Below are 17,729 nucleotides of genomic sequence, written 5' to 3'. Positions count from 1 at the left end.
CGTTCCACGTTCCTCGTTCCACGAGGCGTACAGATAGTTCGGATTAGAAGCCTAATCCGAACTATCTAGTCCGTGCCGCGTGTAGCCGCGCGGCACGGGGTTCGCACTAGCCGGCTTTTAAAAATGGCGGCGCCGGCTTTATGCTAATGAAGCCTGGGAAATTCAAATCCCGGGCTTCATTAGCAAGTTCGGTATGCATACATTGCCCCCCTAGTTCGAAATAGGGGGGTAGTGTAGACATACCCTCAGAGGCTTGATCTGGTGTAAATCGGAGCCTCTCCTTGTAACTCCTTGGCATCGCAATGATCTCCAGCAGGGAACTTGAAGCTGCTCTGATCTATGGTAAACTGAAATGGCTTCTGGCATCCTGCCAGCAGTCCCATGCAGTAGCCTGTCCCTTTGCCACCCAGGTCTCTTCACAGCTTTATCAGGTTGCCAGTCACCATAGTCCTATGGCTCAGGATCTCTGCAGCCTTCGGAACGAGGCTTCCTGTGTGAAAAGAAGATGGAATGTTGTACACAGTGTAAATTTGTACCGTAGCAGGCCTAAGTCCGGAGTCACAGTGCAAAATTATTTTTCTGTTTTGGGGCAGCTGGAGTCTTCAGGCCGCATTCTGCAAATTGCCAAGGCCCTCCTGGAAGATGCTGGTAGATACACCTGTGTGGCAACAAATGCTGCAGGAGAAGCCCAGCAGCACATTCGTCTTCATGTGCATGGTAATGATGTCTCATCCTGTTATTAAAAAGCTCCCTTAAAATAGCCACTTTTTAGTTTCGAACACGTCCATTCACTTCTTCTCCAAGAGCCTCCAAGACATTGGTAAGTAAACTTTGTGTTCCTGAGCCAGGGAATAAGGCACCACTAGCAGCATTACTGATCTGACCTAAATCTTGTGAAAACAAGCATTCTTTACAAGCTTCTGCAGAAATATTTTCTCTCATATGTTAGGCTCCTTTATTTCTTCAAACTTCTGGAAGGCATTTTTAATTTTGAGATTGACCAATAGAAAGAGAAATAAGGGAATTTCAGGAATTATTTGCATGTAAACTTGATAAATGTTTGACAGTGTGTAGTTGTTCATGTCAGTGGGGGGGCCACACTGACTCACTACCGGGCGAGCCTCCTAAGTCCAGGGCCCCAGGCCTGGCTGCAGGCTAAATCTCAGTTCTAAAGGCTTTGGCCTTGTGCAGGGAAGGGCTACAAACAAACAATCAAGCAGTCTCTGGTAATCCAGTTGGTAGTCTAGAGGCCACGTCCTAGCCATAAACAGTCAACCAGTTTGAATAAACCTGTTGGAAGTCTATATGCCCTGGCCCTGGTTAGGGTGGAGCAACAGTCTGGCAAATAGTCCATACGGTAAATGGTAAATAGTCTACAAGGGTTAAAGGCACCAGCCTATGTGTAGGCAGGGCCAGGGGTTGGGTCTCCTTGGTGGCAGAGAATCGACAAGCACAGGGGTTTTTTACCCACAGGAGGAACCTGCCACCCAACGGAAGAGGTGGCAGGGGGGACACGGGCCCTCCCTACTCCACCTCTTCCCAGCCCAGGGCCCTAATAGTGGCAGCACGTGGACACTGGGTCAGCAGGGCTCCAAGCCATAATGCGCTGCCTAGCTGACCTCCATGTCCTCAGCCACCCCGGGGTCGGCTGTCCATGGGCCACTTCCCCGTTCCCTTTTGGGGTCTACCTGGCTTGGGTGCTGCTCCTTGGTGTCGGCTGTGGATGGTGGCACTGGCAGTGTGTCCCTAGGCAGGTAAGGGGTCTGGCCCACTTGGCTGGGCCTTGCACCGGTCCGGAGGGTCCGGGTAGATCTGTGGGCCCGGGCAGCGGCCTCCACAGGTGTATCCTGGGATTCAGGTCCAGCAACGGCCTGGGTGGTCCAACCCAGTCATCCAGCGGAGCATGGCACAGCAGGGCCTTCCTGTGCTGGGGCTGGGGAAGAGCCTCTGCCCTGCTCAGCAGCTGGGCTCTGACTGAGTTGGGAGCTTCCCTTCTTATACCCCCAGCTCTCATTTTCTGTTTCCTGTGGGCAGGGCTGAGTGGTTCTGGCACCGCCCACCCAGGGGCTTTTTTTTGTGGGAGTTTCCTCCTCTGGGTCAACGGGGGCGTCATGCTGACTCCCTACACAGTGATTTAAATATACGAACCTCAAAGCTTCAGAACTATTGGCCAGGACCTGAGCCAACTTCCACTGAACTCATGTGGTGTCTTTTTGATGATTTCAGCGGGAGTTGGATTGGGGCCCCTGTGTGGGAAAGAGGTTGACGTGGTGATTTCTTGGTATCTGTTTGATTTGTGAAGATGCATGTTAATACAATAATGTTCAACTGAATGGGAGATTGCAGCACCTACCCACATAAGGGCGGGAAAGAGGAATCTTGCTCTTTCTGTATTTCTAAAGCCATACATATTTGATATTTCCAGCTGCTTTTCTCCTGGGACTGACTCATGCCTTTTTTCTCTAATCTTCCTGTCAACAGTGGTATGTCACTGCCTTTTGTATTTGCTACCTAGAACTTATGTGGGCTAGATAAGGTAAAGTGCTTTGCCTTATTAAAGCTCTATGCAATATTCAGTTCAGCATAGCCATTTTAATAGTGTAAGCCAAGCATGATCAGAAGGCTTAATGTGTTAGAAAGGAGACTTTACAAAACTGACCCCTGCTTACCCTACTCAAGTTGTGTGTATCTTGAGTCAAATCCATCTAACTTTACTGACAAAAATAAATTTGTATTCCTGTTAATGCTGAAGAGTCTGTACCACTAGAGAATGGTACAACTGCAGATGGGATCTTACCTAGGGAGAGCCTACAAAAAGGAGTTGTGGAAGGTTCCCCAGACATTCAGCAGAAAAATAAGCACCATTTTTCAGTAAACAAAGTGCTTAATTTACAGATATTTTGTCAAGAGTGTGAATGAAAATGGTAAATGAATTAAACTACGTTTTTACTGTCCCTTCGCAGAACCACCCAGTCTGGATAATGCAGGGAAGATGTTAAATGAAACAGTTATGGTGAACAATCCAGTCCACCTTGAGTGTAAAGCCTCTGGGAATCCTTTGCCAGGTATATATGTTAAAATGAGTCTGTTGACATGTTATCCATTTTTAAAGGCTTCTGATGATAATTAAGATTTTTAGTGTGAACATAAATCTTTAGTGTTTAAAACTAGTGAACTCAGTAACACAGTGAATAAATAATGGGAAGCTCCAATAAATTTGAATGATGTACAGTACATGAAATTTAAAATTCTTTTTCAAGTGCTGTCCCTGTGGACGCTTCACACCCGTTGACAGTGTACCCTGGTGCTGTTTATCGGAGATCTTTGGTAGCAGTACCTGGTTGGGATCTATGTGCACTCACTCCACCCATGCTGTATCCACATCCATGGCATTTCTTCACAATGTACCTATAACCAACATCATGCTTTAGCCAAACATTATGCACTTGTCCCAGAGGACACAGCTGATGCTCTCCTATGCCTCACAGTACTGTCTTCTGTACTCGCTACCAATTACTCCACTCCAAAGTCATCCCACCCACCCCCGCCGTAGGAGCACTGCTTGCCAATCGCCAAGAGTGGAGCACCCACAGAGACAGCACCCAAAGCAGAGAGGGTTTCTCCCCTTGTGCAGTAAATAAGGTTCTTCAAGATGTGTACCCCTCTGGTGCTCCGTTACCCATCCTCCTTCCCTCTACTAAATTGTTCAATCTATGAAGCTTTACAGTAAAGATGGAACTCAAGGGGTTGGGACGTGCATGCACCAAACAGATTCACACATTGCCATTAGACACTGACTGTGCAGGCCAACAGACACTGTTACTGACGATCCCTGATCAGTGACATAGGTTATATTCATAGAAAAAATTTTACTAGCTCTTACTTATAATGCCATGTGTTACTAAATGATGACTTTTCGGTGCATAGCTAAAATTCGACTTTGATTAACTTAACCACCCCCCAAAAAACATAAACCAAATTAACAACAAAATAAAAACATCGCCCCCCCCCCCCCCCCAACCAACAATCTAGTATATAACTGTTAAGATCAGGAAATAGAAGTACAAAAGAAAATCTCATTCCCTTTTTCATGGAGTAAAACTGTGCGTAACACTATGGAGTATCAAATGTTCTTGAATTACAAAAAAGCTTAATTACTACACTGTTGTGCTATAATGCTACTTTACCATATCTTACCATAATTCTTACTCCAAGTCTCCTGTTCAGGTCCATAAGAATTCTTTGTACTGAATGATGGCAGGATTTGGCCTAGAAAACAACAACAAATCACCTTGTTTGACATAACTGAAAAAATAGGGTATTGTCACATTATCTTGTGTTGTGATCAGCATGCAGTTCTCACAAGTTAGTCAGAGTCAGGCTAATTTATTTCTGGGATGGAAGATGTTCATAGAAAACGTAGGTATTGTAAGAAGGGATTCAACAGATAAACCTTTCATCTGATAAACCTTTTCGACCTTTCATTGAGCTAGGTCCTCAACACTTATGGTCTGTTACAATCGCAAAACAGTCAATATTAAGAGTTATCACTCATAGCTTTATAATTGTATGATTATTGCATTTTAAACACAATAAATATTAATTAATTTTTAGTTAGCTTTTAGACAAGTTTAATCAGCATTTGAACAAATTCTGAATGTATTAAGATAATTTGGAAAGGTTTTTTTTTCTATTATTGCATACAGCTATTTTTGTTATTGACAATTAAAAAGATACAGTCAGTAATTTTCCCCTCTGTCTTATATACATTTTAGTTATCACATGGTACAAAGACAATCAACCACTCACTGGTGCTGCAAGTGTCACTTTCTTGAACAGGGGGCAAATTGTGCAGCTTGAGAGTGTCCAGATCTCTGACACTGGCATTTATAAATGTGTGGCCATCAATACAGCAGGAACAGCTGAGCTCTTTTACAGCCTGCGGGTTCATGGTAGGTGTTGCATATCATAAAAACAGCTTGAGGAAAAGCATCTATGTGCAATTTGTCTGCTTTTTTCTGTTACACATATTTAATACTCTCCTTCATATAGGCAGCGACTTCCCTCCAGGTGGGGAACGTCTATACTGTGGGGCTTCCAGGGAACGTGTTTGCTCTTCTGTTTTTTCCCACCCCTTTTTCGGGAAAAAGAAAAAACCCACGTAAACCTCCTTTTTTAAGGAAGAGCAGGTTTTTTTTCTTTGAAAAAGTGGGTTTAAAAAAAAATGCATCCAGACTACTTTGAGGTCAGAAGAAGATACGCTCTTCTGCTTTTTTTTGCGGAAGGGCAAACACTCTCTTTTGTGGGGCCCTGTATCTCATTCTATGAGGAATAAGGGCTTGACTGAAAGATATTTTCCTTTTTGAAAATTCTACATAGTCTTGACATAGCTTTAAAGACTAACAGTTTTATTATGGAATGAGCTTTCATGAGTTGCAACTCAATTGAACATGTTTGTCAGTTCTAATATGAGAAAGGAAGTTAGTCAAATCTGTCAGAGAGACTTAAGTGTTGCTGCGTCAGCAATTTGAAAAGGTCTGGGGAATTGTTCACTCTTAATCATTTTGAACTCTACGGGTGTGTTTAGACTACAAGGTTTTTTCAAAAAAAGTGGCCTTTTTTCAAAAAAACTTTCCCTGCATCTAGACTGCTGCTGTGTTCTTTCAAAAGTAAATTGAAAGAACGCGGCAGTTTTTTCGACCATGAAAAACCTCATTTTATGAGGAAAAAGGCCTTTTTTTGAAAATGCTCTTTCGAAAAAAGGTGCTATGTAATGCAAACTGCTTTTTCGAAAGAAAGCATCCAGACTGCCTGGGTGCTCTCTTTCGAAAAAGCGGCTTGCTTTTTTGAAAGTACTGATTGTAGTCTAGATATAGCGTACAATAGGTAATTATAGTATACAAAGAAATCAGACACTGAATCATAGTTCAGTGGTTTTAGAGGAAACTGTATTTAGTTGTATAAAATGAAATCATTGGTCTTTGTAGTCAATAAAAGCCTGATCAAAACCTGTCATTCAGTTGAAGACCGCACTGGTTTCAGGGGGTCTTGCATGCTAATCTATAGTCCTAAACCAAACTCCGCCTTCAGATCTATGCACATACACAACATATTTCAATGGAAGCTTTCCACACTAATCTGCAGCCATAATTTGGCATAATGGTGTCGGGGTTATATTCTTCCACCGAGATGCACAAACAGTATGTAATTCCTTTTAATGTTAATTAACCAGTAATGACTTTGGGCAGTGCCTTTCCTTGGGATTAATGACCATCTGAGAGAATTTGATGGCTCAAAACACAGCCAAAGGCAATTAATCCCACCAACTCATTAATCCCCAGGAAATGTTTGGTGCCAAGATCATTATTGTTGTTAGAAACTAAAAATTAAATAATAACTCCTAAGAACATGAGCCTCTTTTTATGGATGATAGAGTTTCAGTTTAATTTAATATTCTTTGGGTTAGCCAGGTAGATTAAACTCACAGGGTTTGGTTGCCATTCCAGATTAAAACATGTCACCTGGTACTGATTGTATCAAAGTAAATGCACCTAACCAGTTCAATATGTACCTTTTGGGTCTGGGAGGAGAAGCTTTTCTAACCTTTCCATTGATCAGTTTACATTGTGAAGCATGAGATCATAATACTGTTTTTTTACCGTACATGAATATGGCCATAATGTGTAAATTATTTCTCAACATTTCATTATGTTTAAAATGAAAGTTAAGAACAATGAGGGGATAATGGTCCCTAAAGGATTCATATCAGAACATAGGAAAAGTTACATTGAGTTTAATGAACATAAATCTATCTTATCTTGATTTTTATCTACACTCATCACTGTTGTATGTAAGTGCATATCTCACCCCATTAATATCTCTTTTTATTCAAACTCTGTTGTAGAAACAGTATTTTGGTTATAGTAGCTATAGCATAAATTATCACTGTGTTTTCATTGTTTGGAAAACAATACTTCAATTTTAAAATTGATGGGAGTTATAAAAGTATTTGTAGGTGCCAAATCTTTTGAATTCAAATGAAACATATTAATATTATTTCATTACCTAAAAATATTTGTAGTTGTTTCTCACCATTATAAAACATTTGGAAGAATTGAAGAACAATGGATGTTTGTTAAGGCAAAGTGTACGTAACTGCTTATCTTCCAGAATTTCTGGTTCTACTAGAACTTATTTATAAGGCAGAATTAATAGTATGCATCATGGTTTACCAGAAATTGTTCACTCATTAATCCAGTTGAGCCACTAGTTTGCCATGAATAATATACCTGATTATCATACTCTTTTTCCTACACATAGAACATATGTGAGTAGATCATGACTTGCTTTTCTTTTTATATTAATTAATCATGAAAAGGTCACTGCAAGTGTTACATTTTTATTACTGATACTGAATATTTAAGCTATGTTGCTTAGTTGTAATTGATGAGATAAGTCACATGATGCTGTTTTAATTTCCAAACTAGATGAGTCAAACAGTTCCCACATCCACATCCAAATTTTGTTTTCTACAAATAGTCATCCATTTGATTTTTAATTGCATGGTTACAAATATTTGTGGAATAGAAAATTTCAGTCATTTGCATGTTTGTGGAAAGCAAACATCCTGGGAAATGGTCACAAGGAAGGTCAGAATAAGTCATTTAGTGTCCCTTTAGATATAATTCTACCCAGCCATTTACCCGAAGCAAGTAATTTATGATGAGTAATTAAGATATTTTTCATTACCTAGGTTTTGTAGGCACTTGGATAGGATCATTTTTATGTCAATTTCACATAGTTAATTTACTGTATTGCGTATGCATTTGCTTCATTAGATTTAGAAAAAAATGTGCTTTAATACTCAACTGGTATGATCTTTTACAAGGTCTGAATGCAGCATTGTAAACATCTGAGATAACATTTTCAAATGTTTGTGATTTCTGGTTTCACAGCTGCCCTCTGGGCTATGGGCCCATCCTGCTCACCGTGCTCACACAAGTAGTTCCTGAAGTTATTTGACTGCTTATGTAAGTATAGAGAGCAGGATTTGGCACAGTGTGGATAAATGACAAATGATGTACTGCCTTGCAGTAGCAGGACAAAAAACTCTTTCCAAAAGTACATGGCCCATTTAATTCTGTTCTGATCTATATTCCTCTTTAGTGATTTCAAATGTATTCTGTTTTTCAGTTCCCCCATCAATTTCTGGCAGGAATGAGATGGTGGCAGTGGTGGTTAATAATCTAGTGAGATTGGAATGTGAAGCCAGAGGTATCCCTACACCCATTCTAACTTGGCTGAAAGATGGTAGCCCTGTTTCCAGCTTTTCTGATGGACTGCAGGTAACTGATGGTACTTGTGTTTTTATTTGTATCTTGACTTGGGTAGTTAAAACCAATTCATTTAAATGGAATTGGATTTTTAGAGTTTTTTGAATGAGACAGATAGTGCCTTTCCTCTCAAAGTTACTGGTCAAATCTAGTCTGTGTTCATAGTAACCACAGATATGAAGGTTGTTCCCTGTGACTTTTATGAATTGAATTGATGGTTTCAGTCAAGAGATTTCTACCCCGAAAATTAGCACTTCTTAGAGATGCCAAGGAATGAAAGAAAAAAGAGGTTAAATCATGCTGCCTCTGTGAGATGATTCATTTGAGGTCAAGACGAGGCCACATTGGGAAAGTTTGCACTGCATCTGCCTGTGAAAACCTGACCTGTGGATAAATAGAGGTTGTCAACCTAGCACTTTTTCAATTATAGAAAACGCAAACAAAAATATTCATTGTATTAATTCAGAGAATAATAATCATGGATGAAATGTCAAAATGATAACCAGTGGCATTGTTATACATTATTCTATATGTATTTTATATGTATAAATAATGTTATACATTATTTTACAGTAAAATTGCAAGTTACAAGTACGTGCTAAGGAAGGATTTCTGTTGAGATAGCCAAGATGAGACACAAAATAATAGTTGAGGAAAAAGCAGTCGAGGGAGTTGAAGAAGAGAAGATGGAAAGGATGATTTCTGGAAGAAGTGGCTTTTAAGAAGAGATTTGAAAGAAGGGAGAGAGGGAACCTGGTAGAAAATGGTAGATTGTTCCAGGCATAGAGAAAGACAAAATAGGTGTGAAGCTGAGAGTGAGAGGCTGAAACCCAGATCCTGGAAATGTTGTACCAAATAAAAGAAAGCAGGATCTTATGAGGGGAATAAGGCAAAAAGCCACATTTATTGTAAAGATAATAATAAAAAAATAAAGAAAAGATAGAAGCAAACAACGTTGTTTAACTACTTAACCCATATACATATAAACATTCATTCATCCATTCATTCAGGTTCTGTGTATTGTTATAGTTACCAGCCTGGAAGTTGCTTGTGACAGAATCTGGCCAGGTACTCTGTACACAAGTGATGGGAGTGGGGAGCGAAGTCCTGATCAGATGCGCATCTGAAGCTCCTGGGGGGCTGGCAGCAGAATCTTGGACTCTGATTCCATAGTTTTTTAGTTCAGTTCTTATAGGAATTTCTTCCTATGCCAGTCTATGGAAATTGCTGCATCATGCTGATGTCTCCAGGGTGGCTGCCAGGTGCTCGTCAGTGATCTCATCGGGTGGACCTCCAGTACTTGGTTTTCTCCACTTGACACCTTTTGGTTGCACTGGCACCTGACGCCTTCTTCAGCCCTTTGTTGCTGTATTCTCAGGCTGGCACCTCTCAGAACCATTCATTCATCATCCAAGCACTCTCTCTCTCTTACATACATTCCCTAATTAATGTTTCCCATACAGTATTTTGTATAATAATAAAAGTTGTAGTTACAAAAGTTTCTGGGTGGTATTGCTTAAAACATTCTCTGAGTGCTGAGTAAAGTTACAATGTTTTTAAAGAGAACAGGCGTCAATTATGTAACAATGCCTACAGGGCTTGGCTCCCATAGCAGAGTTAGTGGCTCGACAATGCATTGTTACAATGTATCTCTGCAATGTCAATTTCAAGCAGCCCCTTGCACAAGCTTGAGCATGCCCTGGGACACGGGGGGGGGGAGGGGGAAGCTATTTCTGGCTACATAGTCCTAATATTATATTCCTAACAAATTATATTTGAGAGGGGCAATAATTATAAATCTAAACATTTAACAATCTTAACAAATAATAATAATAAATCTAAATAATAATAATAATAAATCTAAACACTTTAAGTTGTGAGGAACAAATTATGGGGAGTCACTTCCACTTGGGGGAATCACATTTTTAATACATTGATACGTTATCCCTACAAAAAGACTAATGAATACAAGTAGCCCAGTTGGCACCTGCATAAAGTTAAGCATGTGCTTAAGTCTTTGTAGGATCTGATTTGGGAGAAGCTCAGGAGAAAGAGATGTAGTAGGAACATATTTTTTTTGCTTCAAAATGAAAGATTATGGTTCTAACTCTGTCACACTGCAGAAATGGATAATGAATATGTCCTTTCAATCTTTCTTTCACAGGTTCTCTCTGGGGGCCGTGTCCTGGCACTGACTAGCGCTCAGATTAGTGACACTGGAAAATATACCTGTGTTGCAGTGAATGCTGCTGGGGAGAAACAGAGGGATATTGATCTCAGAGTTTACGGTGAGCACTCTCACAGCTTCGTATAGTACAAATATTGAAACTGATGCCCACATTGGTTTTTATCCATAATAAAGGCCCAGTTCTTACAGTGACTTTAAGGAAGGCTGGGCCTAACAAACATAAATTAGGAAAGAGACCAGGTGTAAGTAGGAATATGTTCCTCTGTTCATCTACAAGACAATTATAGCAGAGGCAGGGCAGTGTACACTTCTTCCATACTTCCCCGCCAGTGTTTAGCAGTTTTCAACTGGTAGGACCTTTTCTAAGGGTGTCCACAACTGAGTGTACTTGTTCTCTCTGGATATGTCTAGACTACATGCGTCTGTTGACAGAGGCATGTAAAATAGGCTACCTGATATATTCAATGAAGCCAGGATTTAAATATCCCCCGGCTTCATTAAAATAAAAATGGCTGCCGCGTTGTGCCAGCTCAGTTGATCGCCAGTTCAGTTGATCATTGGCACAGCGTGCGAGTCAAGACATGGATCGGTCGACAAAGGAAGCCTTTGTCGACCGCTCCCTTAGGCCTCATGAAATGAGGTTTACTGGAGCGGTCGACAAAGGCTTCCCTTGTTGACAGATCTGTGTCTTGACTCGTGCGCTGTGCCAACGATCAGCTGAGCCGGCACAGCGCAGTGGCCATTTTTATTTTAATGAAGCCGCGGATATTTAAATCCTGGCTTCATTGACTATGTCAGGTAGCCTATTTTACATGCCTCTGTCAGCAGAGGTATGTAGTCTAGATATACCCTCTGTGATTACCAGCAAAGATGAGAGATTTCACCAGCTATGACAGAGTTCTCTGGCATGCATGGTAGTGATGCGTGCTTAAAAAGAGCATTGAATAGAGGCTGATCTGGGTTAAACTCAGGTGCATGGCAAGCTTGAGTACTTTGCAAGCTGTCACCAAAAATTGTTAATACTTAACTCCAGTAGGTAGAATAATTAACAAATGAGAGGGAGTGAAGTATTTGGACTCTTGGGGGCAGAAATGGAGAAACTTGGTACTTACATGGTCAAGGTAAGAGTTGGAAGAAGTTTGTTGACATGTATCCTGTAAAATAATTAGATTCATTTTAATTCTTTGTTCCTTCAAAAACAAACGGTCTGTTTTATTTTTAGTCCCTGCTTCTCAGCTTTCTAGCTGAAAGGAAAAGTAATTGCTGAAAAATATTTGGAAGTAAAGTAGTGTTCTGCAGTAACAGGTCAGCTTCCAATTTTCAGTTCCATGAACTGTCACAAAGAATCTAAATAGAGATGTAGCCCTGTTAGTCTGATCTTGCTAAAACAAAAGGAAAAACTATGTAGGGGCATGTATACACTACCCTCCTAATTCGAACTAGGAGGGTAATGTAGGCTACCGCACTTGCAAATGAAGCCCGGGATTTGAATTTCCCGGGTTTCATTTGCATAAAGCCGGCCGGCGCCATTTTTAAATGCCGGCAGTTCGAACCCCATGCCGCGCGGTTACACCCGGCACGGAGTAGCTAGTTCGGATTAGGCTTCCTAATCCGAACTAGCTGTACTCCTCATGGAATGAGGAGTACAGCTAGTTTGGATTAGGAAGCCTAATCCGAACTAGCTACTCTGTGCCGGGTGTAGCCGCGCGGCAAGGGGTTCGAACTGCCGGCATTTAAAAATGGCGCCGGCAGGCTTCATGCAAATGAAACCCGGGAAATTCAAATCCCAGGCTTCATTTGCAAGTGCGGTATGCCTACATTACCCTCCTAGTTCGAATTAGGAGGGTAGTGTAGACATACCCTCGCACTTTAAAGACTAACAAGATGGTTTAATAAGTGATGAGCTTTCGTGGGCCAGACCCACTTCCTCAGATCATATTCTGGAAGAGAATTGGCATGATAAGGGGTGATAAGTGGGAAGCTATCTTTGTAATGGTTAAGGTAATTAGCATCTTTGTTAAGGCCCATTCGTAAAGTGTCAAATTTAAGCATGAAAGAAAGTTCTGAAATTTCCCTCTGTAATTTGGTGTCTCTTTGAAGTAAGATGCATGTAGTAAGGTCGTTAAGACTATGTTCAGGTAGGCTGAAATCAAAAGCAACTGGTTTTTCCTTTTGAAGACATCTGATGTGCCCACTTATCACCTGATTAGCCATTCATTGACTCAAATAGCTATTCCTTTTCTCTCTCCCCCTCACCCCACCTTCTGTACTAAATCTGATTTGTCAGTTTAATAATGTGTTCCCTTTTTCATTGTATTCCTTTGGTATATATGGTCATGCCAATTTTCTTCCAGAATATGATCTGAGGAAGTGGGTCTGGCCCACGAAAGCTCATCATCTTTTAAACCATCTTGTTAGTCTTTAAAGTGCTACATAGTTTTTTCTTTTGTTTTTACAAGGAATCTAGGCCTTTTGTAAATTCTACAGAGAAAGTAAGATAAACAGATTTTTTTACAGTTACTATGTTTCTTATCCACAGAGAACAGACTTTTCCCCTAAATTATTTCCAAGCTGCGATATCAGCTGTTCTGTTTAGTACTTCCTGTGATAAGAAAAACAAGGCTATATTGTGGCAGGCGGAGAGGGTGTTTCTTGAGAGCTGTATTGCCGGTGTATTGAGTACTACCTTGGGGCAGTTTTAATCTCATATGAACTAATTAAAAATGTCTTTTGTTTTGAGTTAGGTTTGTGGTATTTCTCACAAAGTGGATGATGTAATACCCTTTATTGGACCAATTTATATGGTGAAAGAGACATGCTTTTGAGCTACACAGTTGCAGTGCTCTTTAGGTCATTTTGGATATTTCTCTCAGACAATCCCAGTATTTCATTTCTCTTCCCCATATTTTGTTTGGTCTTACACATTATTTATAAGTCTAAGAGGGGTTGATTTAGTTGGGATTGGTCCTGCCTAGAGCAGGGGGCTGGACTTGATGACCTTCTGAGGTCTCTTCCAGTTCTATGATTCTATGATTCAAGGAGTAGCCGTGTTAGTTTCTAATGGAAAAAACTTAAAAAACAACGAATTTGTTGTTTTTAAAGTTTTTTCACATTGTTTATAGAATGCTATGGTTGCCCAATTAAAAATAAAGGAAAGATAAAAATAAATGTTGTTGCAGCATCCTTTTGTGTCGCTCTGCAGACTGCAGTTCAGAGTCGAGATAAAAGCTTCATTAGACATGTGGCTACGTCTAGACTGGCATGATTTTCCGCACATGCTTTTAACGGAAAAGTTTTTCCGTTAAAAGCATTTGCGGAAAAGAAAGTCTAGATTGGCACGGATGCTTTTCCGCAAAAGCACTTTTTGGGGAAAAGCGTCCATGCCAATCTAGATGCAGATTTGTGCAAGAAAGCCCCGATCGCCATTTTCGCGATCGGGGCTTTTTTGCTCAAAACAATACCATGTTGTCTACACTGACCCTCTTGTGCAAAAGCATTTGCGCAAGAGGGCTTTTGCCCGAATGGGCAGCATAGCATTTCCGCAAGAACAGTGACAATCTTACATGAGATCGTCAGTGTTCTTGCAGAAATTCAAGCGGCCAGTGTAGACAGCTGGAACGTTTTTCCGCAAAAGTAGCTGCTTTTGCGGAAAAACTTGCCAGCCTAGATGCAGACGTGCAGTGTGACTGAGTGTGGGGGTGCAGGAGTCAGGGCAGGGGCATGGAGACGTGGGGGCTCAACGCAGAGGGCTGCAGTTGTGGGGGGTGCAGGAGTCAGGATTGCAGGGAGATGAGGGGCTCAGGACAGGGGGGTTGGGAGGGTGGGGGTGCAGGAATCAGGATTGGGGGCTGAGGAAAGGCTCAGAGTAGGAGAGTGTTGTGGGAGGATGCTAGAGTAAGGTTTGGGGATGAGAAGGGGCTCCAGGCAGGGGGCTGTGTGGGGCATGGGGTTAGAGGGTTGAGGAGGGGCTGAGGGCTGAGGATACAGGGAATGCAGGAGCCAACAGGGATCCGGACGAGGCTGGATGCAGTGGGGACTGCACTGGCTCCTTGGGACTGGCCGTGGCAGGGGGGCACGCTGTCTGGCGGTAGACAGGAAACTTATGTCCACCCCTGCCCCTGCTGCCTGTTGGGGTTATAGCTGTCCCGGTCCCCATCTCTGGCCCCTTGCTGTGCCCCCCTGTGGTCATTGCATAGTATACTGCTTCTGCTAGCAGCACCTTCCCTTTTTGGTGTTATGAAAAACAATCATGTTCCAGGAACATCCCATATTCCTGATACAACCAAACCCTTGCATTACTTTTAGTTAGAATAAGGGGAAGCTGCCTACCGAATTTGGAGGTCCTAACGCTTGCAGTTTAGGAGAAGTTCTTGATTAGACTCGCACACAGACAAATGTTCTTAAATATATAGTAGTAGATGTGTCTCCTTTAAAAAAATAGCAGTATAGGGAAGGAAGGTAGAAACAGCACACGAAGTTGCTTTTTACAAATACAACAGTACAGATATAGTCAGGCTGTCTTAACTTTGTAAGCTTCAGAAGTGTAGCCAAGTTAGTCTGTAACAGGAAAAACTTAAAAAACAACAAATGGTCTGGTCAACAACAGCTGAACATGGGCTGTGTCCACGAAAGCTCATGATACCATCTACATGTTTTGTTAGTCTTTAAAGTGCTACTAGACTATTTGTTGTTTTTTAAGTTTTGACTTTTTATGTTATTTCAATATTTTATCAAGAATTTTACTCAGAAGTTTACACAGCTGACACTTTCAAAACTGCTTAGGATTTTTGGAAGCCTAGTTCTGTCCAATCCCTCCCAAGTAGGTTTGAAGATCTCAGTCTATCATGGATAAGCACACACTTACAAAAGGATCCGTACATGCACTTTCCATTTGTACAAGGGCAAATAGTCAGACTTAAACAAGGACACAATAGTTCAAGCCCTTATAAGAGTATCTCACTTGGATAAGATCTACAGGCAGTCCCCGGGTTACGTACAAGATAGGGACTGTAGGTTTGTTCTTAAGTTGAATCTGTATGTAAGTCGGAACTGGTGTCCAGATTCAGCCGCTGCTGAAACTGACCGCCAGTTCTGACTTACATACAGAATCAACTTAAGAACCCCAGGCGTCCCCAAGTCAGCTGCTGCTGAAACTGATCAGCAGCTGATTCCAGGAAGCCCGGGGCAGAGCAACTCTGCCTCGGGCTTCCTGTAGTCAGCGCTGGTCAGTTTCAGCAGAAGCTGACTTGGGGATGCCTGGGGCAGAGCAGCTGGGGTGCTGCTTGGTTGCTCCAGTAGCGCCGCTCCTCGGTGCTACTGGTCCAACCCAGCAGCACCCCATCTGCTCTGCCCCAGGGTCCTGATTCAGCCACTGCTGAAACTGACCAGCAGCGGCTGAATCAGGACCTGGGGCAGAGCAGCTGGGGTGCTGCCGGGTTGGTCCAGTAGTGCCCAGAGCGGCGCTGCAGGACCAATCGGCAGCGCCCCAGCTGCTCTGCCCCAGGGTCCAAAACAAAAGCCTGGTCTGCTGGGGGGGGGCACACTAGCTACGCCCCCCCCCAGCAGACCAGGGACACGGGGAGCAGAGCCGCAGCAGCAGCGGGGTGCTGCGCCTCTGAGGCTTTGCTCTGGCAAAGTCTCAGAAGCGCGGCACCCCGCCGTGGCTGCAGCTTCAGTCCCAGTGCCCGTGGTCTGCTGGGGACGGTGCCCAGCAGACCACAGGCACCCGGACTGAAGCGGCAGCAGCAGCGGCGGTTCCCCGCGCTTCTGAGGCTTTGCTCTGGCAAAGCCTCAGAAGCGCGGGAACCCGCCCGGTGCCCCTGGTCAGACCAGGGGCACCGGAGCAGTTTACGAACGGGGCTTTCTCGCCCCGGAGCTCGCAGGTAGCAATCCGCCACCTCGACCTCTGGGGCGAGAAAGCCCCGTTCGTAAGTGCGGATCCGACATAAGTCGGATCCGCGTAAGTCGGGGACTGCCTGTATTCCTATAAGTAAGGATCTGCAGGATTTGTCCCTCATTTAAAATCTAAATCTCTTTTCAAACTTGGTCATGGATGTATTCCTCATTGAGTATTACTTAAATGTGAAGATAGTTACTTTTTAGTTACCTGTGTGACGGTGTGTGTGATTTCATTCCTCCCCCCCCCCATTTTTAAAATGAGGAAAGTTGTGCATGTTTTTTACCTTTTTACTATTCCAAAATAGCTTATGAGCTTTCAGACTCCCCCAAAGTATTCTCTGTGTAAGGGGAAAGTTTCACCCCAAAAGGTGATTTTTTTTCAAGACGTTATACACATATGAAAATGGAGAGGAGGTATGTGACTGAAACTGTTTACACTTAGTTAGTGCTTGTTTTCAGCAAATATAATAACTAAGAGCAAGTACCATATATAACAAACAGAGGATATAAGAGAGAGAGGTCACTACATTAAATCGTTACACAAGACCTAGAGGTCACCACATGAAATTAATAGGTAGCAATAATAAATAAAAGAAGTATTTCTTCACACAACGCACAATCCGCCTGAGGAAGTCCTTGCCAGAGGTTGTTCTGAAAGCTAAGTTAAAAAAAGAGCTAGATAAATTCACAGAGGGTAGGTCCATCAATTACTGTTAGGAATGGTGTCCCTAGGCTCTGTTTGCTGGAAGCTGGGAACGAATGACGGGATGGATCAGTTGATGATTAGCTGTTCTGTTCATTCCCTCTGGAATATCTGGCATTGGCCACTGTCAGAAAACAGGATACGGGGCTAGATGGTCTGTTCCAGTGTGGCTGTTCTTACGTTCTTATGAACTAGCAGTTGGATCTCCCTGGTCTGGCCTCCTCGGGAACTGACCAATCCCAGATGAAGGATTTTGCCATAATGGGGAGGTAATTTTTGGACCCCTACCGCCAGCCCCCTCCCCCCCGGCCTGTTTGCTGGCCTGCCAGCCAGCTCCCCACCTCCTGCTTGCCCTGCTGCCATGCCAACCACATTGGGCAGCCATCGCCGCTGTGGCTTCAGGACCCACTGTGCAGCTCTGTACACCATGCTGGGGTTCCGGGACTTGCAGGGCATCCGCGTGCTGAGGCTCTAGGACCCTCTGGGCAGCTGTGCGCAATGGCTCCCTGCCCCACCAAGCTACCGTGGCTCCCAGCCCCACTTGTGTCGGGTCTCCCAACCCCGCTGGGCAGCCCTGTTGTCATGCGCTGGGCAGCTCCACCATCAG

The 17,729-nt window shown here is 42.9% G+C and overlaps 1 protein-coding gene and 1 long non-coding RNA gene across 4 annotated transcripts in view; one reads left to right on the top strand and one right to left on the bottom strand.

Annotated features, from left to right (window-relative positions):
• Positions 1–17,729, top strand: part of HMCN1 (hemicentin 1) — a 360,405-nt gene that overhangs the window by 204,054 nt on the left and 138,622 nt on the right. For all 3 annotated transcript variants that reach the window (XR_012906027.1, XM_075936754.1, XM_075936755.1), the window contains exons 36-40: positions 594–717; positions 2,964–3,065; positions 4,776–4,952; positions 8,194–8,345; positions 10,498–10,621. Coding sequence is in view for 2 of the 3 variants with exons in the window: in XM_075936754.1 (XP_075792869.1) it covers positions 594–717; positions 2,964–3,065; positions 4,776–4,952; positions 8,194–8,345; positions 10,498–10,621 (679 nt within the window). In the remaining variant the exon portion in view is untranslated. The remainder of the gene's footprint in view (positions 1–593; positions 718–2,963; positions 3,066–4,775; positions 4,953–8,193; positions 8,346–10,497; positions 10,622–17,729) is intronic.
• On the bottom strand, positions 259–9,499 carry LOC142830614 (uncharacterized). The gene is made up of 4 exons (XR_012906028.1): positions 9,367–9,499; positions 4,198–4,269; positions 3,338–3,408; positions 259–490 (listed from the first exon to the last, which is right to left on the bottom strand). It is a non-coding gene; the product is annotated as an uncharacterized LOC142830614 (long non-coding RNA).

This window comes from Pelodiscus sinensis, chromosome 9, assembly GCF_049634645.1.
Source record: "Pelodiscus sinensis isolate JC-2024 chromosome 9, ASM4963464v1, whole genome shotgun sequence".
In the NCBI taxonomy this organism is placed as follows: domain Eukaryota; kingdom Metazoa; phylum Chordata; order Testudines; family Trionychidae; genus Pelodiscus; species Pelodiscus sinensis.
The sequence above is the reverse complement of the archived record's forward strand: the minus strand, read 5'-3'. Positions and strand labels throughout refer to the sequence as shown.